Here is a 13,703-nt window from a genome sequence, read left to right on the forward strand (position 1 = left end):
GCAGAGGAGTTTGGTACGCAAGTGTAGCACAGAGTCCCATGGAGGGACAGTAGACCCCCGAGGAGACACATGGTGTGTCAGTTAAGGGGAGGTTAAATCTTGGTGATGCTAAGGGGTGTCTAGAAGAAAGTTGGAGCTATAGGGTGTGGGAGTTGAAGTTCTCTATGGATGTCAAGGTTCGAGTCAAGATGATGGTCCTTGGTTTGAGGGGAGGATTTGTTAGGGTGCAAACCCATGACCCACATCGGTAGAATAAAGATGGAAGATCATCTTTGTAAGTGTCTAGAGGATCTGGCAGACTGTTTACAAAGCTCAAGTACATGGGAGGTACGTTGGAGAAGCATAGAGACAAGACTTGAAGGTGTCGTACTTTGTAAGGCACGGGACTCCGACATTGGTCTTACGGTAGTGAGACGGCATGCCATCCAAGAGAAGATCGCCAGCGATCCCAGCGAGGTAGAGCTGAGGCTTAGTGGAACCAACATTTGGTCTCACAGTGAGATGGCAGGCCACCCAGGAGAAGATCGTTAGCGACCCGGTGGGGTGGGCTGAGGCTTTATGGAGGCAAAATTGGTCTCACGGTTGTTACCGTGAGACGGGAGGACCCAATCCAGGTTATGTTAGATGCAGAGGAATTTGGTACGCAAGTGTAGCACAGAGTTCCATGAAGGGACAGTAGACCCCCCGGGGAGACACATGGTGTGTCGGTTAAGGGGAGGTCAGTCTTGGTGAGACACAAGGGGTGTCTAGAAGAAAGTTGGAGCTGTGTGGGAAGTTGAAGTTCTCCATGGAGGTCAAGGTACGAGTCAAGATGATGATCCTTGGTTTGAGTGGAGGATTTGTTAGGGTGCAAACCCATGTCCCATATCGGTAGAATAAAGATAGAAGATCATCTTTATAAGTGTCTAGAGAATATAGTATGAGGCCTTTTGGGAAGGAGCCCAAGAGTAAATCAGTGAAGGTTTGGCTCAAAGCGGACAATATCGTACTATTATGAGCAGTGGACACAGATACACAAGAGGCCCAACAGAAAGATATTCACGCTTTCGCATAACAGTTGCACATTGATTATTATCCATACATAACTTGAGTTATATTTTAATTTTTTGAGCTTAATGTTTGAGTAAATAAACACAGAAAGTTTATAGTAAAACTCATAATTTTAAACAAAACTCAAAAACTTTATTATAATGCTCAAAAACTATATGATTGGTGGTAGTACATAGAATGTATAATCTACTTACTGTTATGTTAAGCATGTCGAGTCGGATTTTGCTTTTAAACTAACTAGGTTTGATGCCCGGCTACGCCCAGGCTACCTTTATTTACCATTTAATTTAATTTTCTATGAAATATGATTCGTTAAATTTGGTTAACACATACATTTGCAATTTATATATTGACCTTATGATGTGATGTAAAATTAATCAACAATTTATGAGACACGTTCACCACCCCCGCTGTTAATATTACTACTTTCACTACATCCCCGCAACAATTTATGAGACACGTTCACCATCCCCGCTGTTAATACTACTACTTTCACTACATCCCCGGTTAATACTATTACGTTTACTACTTCTTCGGTTACTGTTGTTTCTTTAACTATCCCTGCTATTTTTACGGTTAACCCATTAGTTTTCTCAAACTCATATATTAAATAAATTAAGATTTTCCAAAATCGAATTGTTAGTTAATTTTTCATAGTGTCTCCGTTGTTTATACTGTTACTTTCATTACATGTGCTGTAACTACTATTACTTTCACTTCTCCCGCCGTCATTATTTTTTCTTTCACTAATTCCGCATTCATTATTGTTAATTTTGCTACTCCCGTTCCTGCTAGTGTGACTTTCACTACTCCCGTTTCTATAATTGTTGCTTTTACTACTCACATGGTTAGTTACTATCATATTAGTTAATTATCTAGTTGTATTAGAGTTATATACATTTTAAATAAATCTGAAATATTAGATGAAAATATTATTTAAAAGGAATCATTATTATTTATCAATTAAATTTAAAAACAAAATAATTATGTAATATTATACTTTTTTGGAAATCTAGCGTGATTTATTTACCTTTTAATAGTTATCAAAACATAACATACTTATATTATATTCGTGTATGTTAAATAGTTAACATTTCTTTATATTAATTAATACCATAAGTGTGACATGTTTATTTTAAGGAAAATCACCATATTATGGTGTTCTCTAAATTTATACTTTAACCAAAAATATATAATATTTACATTGAAGTCCATTGTTCAGGTCCATCACACTGTGCCATGATTAAAAACTATACAATATAATTAATTTTTATATGTTTATTTAATTGCATTAAAGTCCCTTGATTTCTGGAATTAATATATAGTACTAGTATTGGTACCCGGCATCGCCCGGGCTACCTCTACTTACCATTAATTTTTTTTTTCATTAAATAAAATTACTTAAAGTTGCATAACTCATAAATTTATCATTAATATATTTTTCTATGACATATCCTAAAATTACGATGAAATAAATTTTGAGACAAATTCACTACTCCCGCTATTAATACTTTACTCTTATTAATAAAACAATATATAGTAATAACATTTCATTACTTGCCCGTAATCATTGTTACTTTCACTACTTCCACCGTAATTATTGTTACTGTCACTACTTCCGCATTAATATTGATAATTTCACTACTCCCGCCGTAATTATTATTACTTTCACTATTGCCATATTAATATTGATTATTTCACTACTTCCGTTATTGTTTCTACCACTTTCACTAATCTCGCTGATAATATTGGTACTTTTACTATTCAAATGAATGATTACTACCATATAATTATAACCAATGTTACTAAAATTCTTTTCTTTAGTAAAGAAATTACTTTTACTACTTAACCATGCAATTTTAAGAGGATTATATATTTATATAAATATATTTACATATATGCATTAAATCAAATCGAAAGAATTATGCAATATTATATATTATGAAATCTAACTTGAATTATTTATAACCTACTTATTATATTTTTGTATGTTAAATAATTAACATCTCTATAAATCTAATAAATTATTAAGTTTAATAAAATTGCATAGATTTAAAATTTAATATATAATTTTATAATGATAATAATTATCATAAATGTGCATTTTTGTACTAATTAATTATTTTATTTTAAGGAAATTGACCATCTTCCAATCTTCTTTAAATGTTTCGGAAAATTACCAAGCATCTTCTTTCTTTAGTCTACTTGAAATTGATCATCTTAATTAATTATTTTATTTTAAGAAAATTGACAATGTTTTAGTCTCTTACAAATGTTTAAGAAAATTAGCAAACTTCTATATAATTTAATTTTTACCCAAACTATATAATATTTGCATTAAGATCCCTCAATCTGGTCCATCACATGGTGTTATTGATTTAAAACTATATAGTTTAATTAATTTGTATAACTTTCTTTAATTACATTGAAGTTACTTGGATTCTGAATTTAATATATAGTATTGATTGTTTGATTTATTGATGAATCATTCGGGCTTGATTCAACGATTGGGGATCAACCGGTCAAGATATTCAGATCTTGACCCTGGAAAAAAAGGTCGGATTGAATGGGGTTACGGGTTAGGTCATAAAAGGCAACTAGGTTATAAAAAATATGGTTATGGACTATTTGATTTGATTTGTAAATAAAATATGGAAAATTAGAAACCAAACCCTAATACACTTATAATTTTCTATTACTAGTATTTATATATTATTGTTGGTCAGACACCTTTGTAGCACGCAACTACTCGAAAAAAAAGGTACGAATTTTCTAGTACTAGTATGAAGATCAGAAAGACCGTCGCATATTTGCCTCCGGAAGTATTGTCAGAAATATTGAAATGGCTACCGGCGGAAAATTTGTTGAAATTAAGGGTCGTTTGCAAATCATGGAACTCGGTTATTTGCGATCCGAGATTCCATCAACAACATCATCTTCATCAATCACGCACAAAAAACATTCAAAGTTGGGAGTACGAATTATTCAATCTATACCGTTACTTCGGACAAACTAAGTACTTTGATTTTGCAACATCAGCATTGAATATCTGTAGCCGTCGAACTCCTGAGACTGTTGATAATATTGACGTAAAGGAATTCTGTCGAGGTAAAGTATTTATACTGGCTTACATCGATGGACTCGTGTTGCTCTCTGTTACTTCACGTCGGGTCGATAGAAGGGAAAACGCGATTTTCTTATGGAACCCGGTGCTTGGGAAAGTCATAGATATCCCGGTTTCTAAAACATTGATGATGTTTACGAATAGTAATGTTGGGTTTGGGTTCGGGTTTGATACGAGGAGTAATGACTATAAGCTGGTGGCCCTTAATTTGAAGTTTTATGATCAGAAAACCAAGGTGTATAACCTTGGTTCCCGTTCTTGGACCTCTCCGAAGGAGAAAAGAGGTTCGATTGATAATGTCAAGTATTTGTCGAAAACTTCACATACCTTTAATTTTGAAGGCGAGATTTACTGGCTTGCTCGCGTTGGGAGAAAGGCAAATAATGTGACACATTACCTTCGTTTTAATTTGTCAAGTGAGGCCTTCACTTGCTCAAAATTGCCCGATTTTAAATATGATAAGAAACGACTACGACAAGAATCGAGGCGTTTATTAAGCATGCATGAGTCACTTGCACTTGTAGATTGTTCGAGTTATTCTAAATCAGAACATATCCGTGTATGGTTGAGGCGAAAGAACAATACGAGTTCCATAGACTCTTGGATAGAGTTATATAAGCTGAATACGAGGCGTAAAACTTTGGTAAATTTGACGAGTAATGGTGAAGCTTATTTAAGATCATGGTCGATGAATGGGAGAATAACGTTATATGTTTATGACTTGAAATCCGGGGAAGAAAAGGTCGGCTCAAGAACTAATGGATTGGATTTAAACTTCGAAAATGGTTATATACAAAGTTTGGCATTGTTAGGACAGCCACACAGTAGGCTATTCCCTTCGTTTGTTTCACAAAACCTTCCTGTCAAATATTGATAATCCCTTGAACTGGGAGATCACTTCACTATGAATATATATAGTAAATACAATAGATTAGTTTAATATACATTCCTAAAGTTAAGGAAATGAGTGGCCTAAATTAAGGAGCTAATGGCCTAAATTACGGAACATGATTTAGGGAACTAATGGCCTAAAGTAAGGCACTAATTATGGAAGATGTTTACATAATAATAGACTAAATATATACAAAGAATATATTTGCTAACACACCCCCGCAGTTGGAGCGGTAGGAGACCGTACGCTCAAACTGGATTTAAAACGATCAAATAAGTGGCGGGGAAGACCTTTGGTGAAGATGTCGGCATACTGATACTCAGACGGAACATGAAGAACCCGAACTTCACCTATTTTTACCTTATCCCGGACAAAATGTATGTCGATTTCGACATGTTTCGTACGTTGATGTTGCACCGGGTTGCTTGATAAATATACCGCGGAAATATTGTCACAGAAAACCAGTGTAGACCGTACAATGGGAACATGTAGCTCAAGTAGTAAATTTCGTAACCAACTAGTTTCGGCAACAGCGTTAGCGACACCGCGGTATTCGGCCTCAGCACTGGACTTGGACACCGTAGGCTGACGTTTTGATGACCAAGAGACCAAATTATCTCCCAAAAAAACACAGTAGCCTGAAGTAGAGCGCCGGGAGTCGGGACAACCACCCCAATCAGCATCAGAATATGCCGTGAGATTAAAAGATCGGTTGGGGCGAATAGTGAGGCCGTGAGAAGTCGTGCCTTGGAGGTAGCGAATGATGCGCTTCAAAAAGTGAAAATGAGAGGCACGAGGGTCATGCATAAAGAGGCATACCTGTTGAACTGCATAAGCAATGTCGGGCCGAGTGATAGTCAAGTATTGAAGGGCACCGGCAAGGCTTCGATAAAGACCCGGGTTCTCAACAGAAGGACCAGTCGACGCACTGAGCTTCGATCCAGGTTCGACAGGCGTATTGCACGACTTACAATCAGCCATGTTAGCTCGATTAATAATATCCTTAGCATATTGTGCTTGTGACAAAAATAAACCGTGGGAAGTACGAGTCACATGGATACCCAAGAAATGATGGAGTTGGCCGAGATCTTTCATGGCAAATTCCCGTGAGAGACGGGAAATAAGGTCACGGAGTAGTGTAGGATTAGAGGCCGTAAGAACAATATCGTCAACGTAGAGCAACAAATAGGCCGTGGCAGTGTCGGTTTTATAGATAAATAAAGAGGAGTCACACACACTGCTAACAAATCCTTGCGTAAGAATAAACGATGCAAAGCGATGAAACCAAGCGCGGGGCGCTTGTTTAAGACCATATAGGGATTTACGCAACTTACAAACATGACCGGGCATAGTAGGATCAACAAACCCGGGTGGTTGATGCATATAGACAGTTTCCTCCAAGTTGCCGTGTAAGAAAGCATTTTTCACATCCAATTGATGAATTGGCCATGACTTGGAAATGGCAATGCTAAGAACTGTCCGTATAGTAGTTGGCTTGACGACCGGGCTAAATGTTTCATCACAATCAATTCCCACTTGTTGAGTCTTGCCATTGACGACAAGCCGAGCTTTATAGCGCTCAAGGGAACCATCAGCCTGAAATTTATGACGAAATAACCACATACAACGAATAATAGATGCGTCAGTTGGTCGAGGGACAAGATCCCAAGTATGATTCTCCTTTAACGCGGAAAATTCGTCCTGCATAGCTTTAGACCAGTTAGGGTCCTTAAGGGCAAGGGAAGGTGATTTTGGTAGAGGTGAAACGGTTAAGGGTGGAGTGGAAGTGGTTAAAGCTTTGGGTTTAAAGATGCCATGCATAGCACGAGTGGACATCACGTGGGTGGGGATAGGGGCAGGGCGAGGTGGTGGTGGTGGTGGTGGTTGTGGTGGCGATGGTGTTTGGGGGGAAGGCGAGGCAGGGGTTATGGGGGAGGTAGGGTTTATGGCGGAGGCAGGGGTTGTGGGTGAGGTTGGAGTGGATGAGAGAGGACTGGTCGGGGTAGGGGATCGTGGAGGAGAAGAGTTGTGGGGTGAGGCAGGGTGCGGTGATGAATGTGGTTGTGTGGCAGGGGTTGGTGGATAGGCGAGGGTGTCTTGTAGGGCAGGGGAGGTGGGGTCAAGGTCGTGGGTAGGCAGGGGAATGGTGGAAGGGACTTTACTGTGAAGGGCATCCGCGAAAGGGAACGACGTTTCATCAAAAGTGACATGACGAGATATAAGTATTTTACCAGTGGTTATATCAAGACACCGGTACCCACGTTGGTTGGGCGGGTACCCGAGGAAGACACAACGGACGGAGCGAGGGGCAAGTTTATGAGGACGATTGGCGGAGATGTTGGGAAAGCAGGCGCACCCAAAGACTCGGAGGTGGTCGTAAGAGGGATGTTTGAGATAGAGAGCGGAAGTTGGTGAGTTGTTGTTAAGTGTGGTAGTGGGTAGAATGTTGTGAAGATGGGTAGCGGTGTGAAGGGCATCGACCCAATAGTGCGAAGGGATGGACCCGTGTTGGAGGAGGACATTGGTGATGTCATTTAGTCGTTGGATCATTCGCTCGGACTTGCCGTTTTGAGGTGATGTTTGTGGGCATGAGAAACGAAAGACAAGGCCGTTGTTCTTTGCGAAAGTATGGAACGAGCTATTATCAAATTCACGACCTAAATCGCATTGGAAGCATTTTATTTTGGTATGAAATTGTGTTTGAACAAAGTTATGAAATTGGAGGAATTTTTCAAAAACTTGTGATTTAAATTTAAGCGGAAAAATCCAAACAAATTGGGTGAAATTATCGAGGAGAAGCATATAGTATTTGTAGCCTTGTTTGCTTAAAATTGGTGAGGTCCATAAATCACTGTGTACTATATCAAATGGAGCAATTGTTTGAGACTGAGATTCATAAAATGGAAGACGCTTACTTTTGCTAACTTGACAAGACACACAAAGGCTAGAAATAGTATTCTTATTACATTTAATACGACTCGATAAAGCTTGTAAAGTAGATGCCCCGGGATGACCGAGACGAGAGTGCCACACATTTTGGCCGTGGGCTAGGAGGGCAGTAGGTTGAGGCGTGGTTGGGTTTGAGTTGACGGGGTAGAGTTCGCTTTCTTGTCACTCCGAAGAATCGAGTTCCCGTCGGAATATCCTTCAGAAAAGCCAAACGGATCAAATTCAACGCTAACATTATTATCTTTAGTGAATTGACGAACGGAAATTAAGTTTTTAATAATGCTAGGGGTGTGAAGGACATGGCGTAAATGTAGGGTACGGTGGGAATTTTGTAGTTTAGTATGACCCGAACCCAGAACCGGAATGCTATGGCCGTTACCGACATAAATAGAACGAACTTTGCTCACAGTAAGAGGAGAAGATATCATACCTGGGTCGGAAGTCAAGTGAGACGACGCGCCCGTATCCATGTACCAAGGATCCATATTATGCTGCACCGACAAAGCGTGAAATACTTGCGACAAATCAGTAGGTTGAGGAGCCTCATTTTCAAGCACATAGGCCTGACCCTGTGGAGCACGATACTGATTGTTGCGTTGATACCGTGGCTGCTGTTGGGGTCGATATTGTGGTGGTGGTGCAGTAGGCCAAGGAGCGGTCCAACCCGGGTAAGTGGGGTATGGACACGGTGGTGGGGCCCACTGGGCGGGCCACCCAGATGGAGGGGTCCACGGGTATGGTGGAGTTATTCGGGGCAGAGAACCAGAGGCATTACTGTTGTTATGATTATGCTTATTATTATTGTTATTACGACGGTAATTACGATTGCCATTGTTATTATTATTTTGGGACTGACGGGGTGGGGCCGAAGTAGGCGGAGGATTTGGGTCGACCCAATTTTCAGTAGGTTGAGCCGTGGGTACTGCCAAAGCAGTGGCGGTGTCATCGCGGCCGACTTTGCGATGTTGTTCTAATTCTAACATACTACGAGCAGTTTCGAAATTAGGGGAGGTTTGATTAATATAAGAAGCAACAGTATCGTACTCACTAGGCAAACCTCGAACCAATTGTATGACGAGACGACGATCGGTGACTGCTGCATCAACATCCTTAAGCATCCCAGCGAGTTCTCGAAGGCGCGTGCAATATGCCTCCAAAGACGGCATACTTTCGAGGCGAAGGGAATTAAATTCCGATTCGAGAGCGGCAGCGCGAGCCCCTTTATTGTTGTTGAAGATGTTTTGAACCCGGAGCCATGCTGCGCGGGCCGTCGACTCGTCTTCAAGAACACGGGGCAAGAGTTCATCGCTTAGTGTACCGTAGATCCATTGCAAAACATGGGCGTCGATCTTCTTCCAAGCACCGTATGACGCATCCGTTTTAGCAGGGGCCGGCGTCTCGTCGATGTGATCGAGAACGTCGTATCCCTCTGCGTGAAGACGGAATAGGCGAACCCAAGTGGCGTAGGTGACTTTGGTTCCGTCGAGAACGCGAACTTTGTTTTGAATGTTCGTTACAGTGAACACGGGGTGAAGGTTTGATTTTGATTGTGAAGGGGAAGCAAGAGGGTTGCCATCTTTGTCCATGGTTTCGGATGGCAGTGTCGAAACACAAGAATAGGGACAGGCGGATCGAAAAATGAAAAAAACAATAAAAAAAAAATGAAGAAAACGAATTTCTCTTCAACGCTCTGATACCATGTCAAATATTGATAATCCCTTGAACTGGGAGATCACTTCACTATGAATATATATAGTAAATACAATAGATTAGTTTAATATACATTCCTAAAGTTAAGGAAATGAGTGGCCTAAATTAAGGAGCTAATGGCCTAAATTACGGAACATGATTTAGGGAACTAATGGCCTAAAGTAAGGCACTAATTATGGAAGATGTTTACATAATAATAGACTAAATATATACAAAGAATATATTTGCTAACACTTCCGATACGATATTGGATGAGGTAAGCAATGTAGTCGGCCTAGACTTAAGCGAGAGTCGAAAAACGGGCAGCAGGGCCGTGCGAAAAGAGGAAGCAGATTCGAGATTATATAGTTAATTTCTAATAGAAGCAAAATAGCTACTAATTTCAATAATTATTAGGAGTTTATTAGTTAATAGACGTATTAAAATAAAGACAACTTCTAAATTTACGTATTGTTATGGAAAAAAAAAAGGCATTCGAGTTTTCGAAAGTATATCAATGTTGAACAATTGCGGGTTATGTTTATTAGTGTTTTTGTTGTTGCCTATATAAAGATAATTCAGCATGACTATGTTGTAGATCTTGAACTATAAAAGCGTTCGAGTCCATGGTTCCTTTTTGTTGTCCTGATCTGGCACTCATATGCCGGAAGTTGCGAAGGACATACTAAACAGCTAGCGGTCCCCCAAGAAGAAACAGAAACCTCAAGTTAAAAATAATAATCATCAAACTATGTGTATGGGACAATAAAATAAAGCTTATCTGAAGTAATGGAGTACAAATAAAAAACTTAAAATTTCAATATAAAACCATGAGTAATCAAAATAAAACCATCGGATTTTGAACCCGGTTGTTGGTAATCATCATCTCCATTGCTCGGAGAGGGCGTCTTATTGAGCATATAATATAAGTATAATACATATAATATCTCTTGATATTATACTGATATTATACCCGATTCTTTGGTGATTGTAATCGGTTGTTTTCCTAGTTTATAGGATACTAGTTTAAAACCCGTGCAAAGTTGCACGGGCACATATAAAAGCATTCAAAATTTTATTCTTACAACATTATTTTAGCGAAGATAATAGAACAATTTTCAATTTTACCAATGAGTAGATTATACAACCTGTTATATGCAGTTGTATGATGTAGAATTCGAGCTGTGTACCAAAGTTTTTGAGTTTTGTTTAAAAGAATCTGAGCTATGCTGTAAAGTTTTTGAACTCACACACTTATACATAAATTCTTACAAAACTCAGGAAAATTACACATAAACTCAAAATTACACATAAACTCGAATTAATGTATAGGGTTGTACAATGTTTATTATACAACTGGTTGTATAGTAGTATTTGTGCAATTTTACTGTAGCAAAATTTTTTCTTGGGAAGATCTTTTCTAATACACTTCGCATTAAATTTTAAGGTGTCTTATATTACATTGATAAAGTTTTAAAAGAAGTCAATATTATCATTATTAGAGCTTTCTTTTTAATGGTCTAAAAAAAAGATTATCAGAGGGAGGAGCAATAAAATCCATTTATTTAGTCCATATAAACTACTCTGTATTATTTAATTGTGCTCTTTTATAGATAAAGATCATAAACAGCAACGACAACTCATCACAATTTTCTAACAATTTTTCAGGTTAACGTTAGGTTATATGTTAATGTCATGTTAAAAAACTATGATATCGTGGTTCTGAGAATTGATATTTGAGACGGATATCTATGAAATGCAAGGCCAACCACGAACTAACTCTGTCACTGTGTTAACACAACTACTCTTCACCTATGTAGATGTAAAAAAAAATAGGCTTTCTTTATTGAACTCATATCTAATCAAAACTTCCATTTTATAAAAATATCTTTTACTCAATCTTGTTTTCTTCTACCGTTTCTTCAGCTGGTTTTAAGCAAAAGTTGCTTAACCAACTAAACCCCAACATCATCTATCCTACTATATGAACGCCATCAACCCTCATTTATCCTTCATTCCTTCTACATGAGCACTATCAACCCTCACTGTGTTAAGATTATAAAGGGGGGAGTTGTATAGGAAGGGAATTGTATTATTGATTTGTTAACTTACATGATTATGATGAGGTATTTATAACACCTCTCATCTTATCCTAATTTGGCTAACCCTAATGGTAGCCGGACCTAGTATAGGCCCAATCTCCTAATACACTAACTTGTCATATAAACCATATATAAACACACAAACCATCATTTCTTATACACGAATGCAAGTTAGCACAAAATTGTATGAACACATGGTAAATTTATAGAATAATTATAAGTCATGATTTGAAAATTACACCTTACTGGAATCCGATTATGGAATTTTATCATAAATGTTTTAAACAAAATCTTAATCAATATAGGTCATGTGGAAAACACAAAGGCTAGCAAGGATATCTATCTACCGCAAAGTCGTGCATATGGAAAATTGATCGTGCTAGGTTCGAATATAGGTCATGTGTATTAGTCCTTATGACTAATGATGCATTCATGTATCACTACAACAAATCATCACTTGCGCCACGAATTATGCCACGGGAACTCATAATTCGTGGCTAAATTTTGCTTAGCCACGGGAAAAACTTATTCATTATTTTGGAAAAAAATTTATGCCACGGGATAACTTTTCCCGTGGTAAAAAGTCACTTCCGCCACGAATTAGGCTACACCCGTGGCAAATAATCATTTTAGCCACGGCATATGTCACACCCATGGCGAAATTTTATTTAGTCATGAATTGTTCCGTGGCAAATATTTTTTTAGCCACGAACAAACAAACACCCGTGGCGAGTATCTTTTCCGACTTAAATCTGAATGAAATTTAATCAAATATAATAATATGAAAATACATTTGAATATAAAAATTTAGAAACACTTTGATTAATTTAATTAATATTTTTTATTGTTTTATTTACTTTAATAAGAAATTTTAAAATTTTATAAACTTATATTCAAGCAAAGAAAAGTTTATCGTCTAATTTTTTGATTTTTTACAGATCACATTTATGTTTTATAGGTTTTTCAAAATATTGATAATTTAAAAAAATTGTTTTAATATATACTCTGTTTATTAAAGTCGTGAATTTCTTTTACTTTTCTAAATTAAACTTTATAATCTTGAATAACAATCTTAAATGATCGTATCACATTTAAAGATATAGCATATCAAATTGAATAAAAAAGTTATTTACCATCTATCTTTGAAAATCTAAAATTAATATATTGTTAAACTATTTCATTCAAAATTTTATTTCCAACTTTATTTGTAGGATATTTATAGAAAAATTTGAAGTTGATATAAAATTTACGGAAATTTCCCATGGTACCCTCGGAACTTTCCCAGATTACGCATGGTACCCCTTATTTTAAGTTTCTACATATGTTGCCCTTGTGTTTACCTTTTTCATTCCCAGGATACTCTTTGGGGAAATTTCGTCATAACGTCGTTACTCCTATAAGTAATTTGATGAGTAATTGTGTATGTTATGTTTTTATTGTTATATTATTTAGGTACTAAATGTTAGTTTATTAGACAAAATAAGGATTTAGGTATTATTAGATGATGAATTGATAGTGTATTAGATAACAAAAAAAGGCGTCACAAGGCATATGAGTAGCGGCGTTATGACGGAAGTTTGTCAAAGGGTATTTCGAGACCTGAAAAACGTAAATGTGGGTACCATATGTAAAAACTTTAAAAAAAGGGTACCATATGTAATCTGTCAAAATTTGAGGGTACCGTGAAAAATTTACGTAAAATTTAACTTCTTTGAGGAAAAAATTGGGAAATTTTTTTTCATTGAAAATGAGCGCATCACACGGAAAAATATATAAATTATAATAATTTAAAGTCACATGTGCAATAATGTGAAAATTTTAAGAAAAGAAACGATAAATCATAACAAAGAGAAATCAGTTTAGGAAAATAAGCGATTCTTTTGTACAATAATCTTTT

The 13,703-nt window shown here is 37.2% G+C and overlaps 2 protein-coding genes across 2 annotated transcripts; one reads left to right on the top strand and one right to left on the bottom strand.

Moving 5' to 3' along the window:
• The first annotated feature begins 3,833 nt into the window (after positions 1-3,833).
• On the top strand, positions 3,834-5,048 carry LOC141651162 (putative F-box protein At3g25460). The gene has a single exon (XM_074458885.1). The coding sequence runs from the start codon at positions 3,834-3,836 to the stop codon at positions 5,046-5,048; it is 1,215 nt and encodes a 404-aa protein (XP_074314986.1).
• Positions 5,049-8,113: 3,065 nt separating this feature from the next.
• Positions 8,114-9,601, bottom strand: LOC141651163 (uncharacterized). Its single transcript, XM_074458886.1, has one exon. The coding sequence runs from the start codon at positions 9,599-9,601 to the stop codon at positions 8,114-8,116; it is 1,488 nt and encodes a 495-aa protein (XP_074314987.1).
• Positions 9,602-13,703: the final 4,102 nt, after the last annotated feature.

Source organism: Silene latifolia, chromosome 4 (genome assembly GCF_048544455.1).
Source record: "Silene latifolia isolate original U9 population chromosome 4, ASM4854445v1, whole genome shotgun sequence".
NCBI classification, from domain to species: Eukaryota; Viridiplantae; Streptophyta; class Magnoliopsida; order Caryophyllales; family Caryophyllaceae; genus Silene; species Silene latifolia.

What these genes read in the sequence shown, in the direction of transcription:
- LOC141651163 (XM_074458886.1), bottom strand. Translation starts at nt 9,601, where the DNA reads ATGGACAAAGATGGCAACCCTCTTGCTTCCCCTTCACAATCAAAATCA.
- LOC141651162 (XM_074458885.1), top strand. Translation starts at nt 3,834, where the DNA reads ATGAAGATCAGAAAGACCGTCGCATATTTGCCTCCGGAAGTATTGTCA.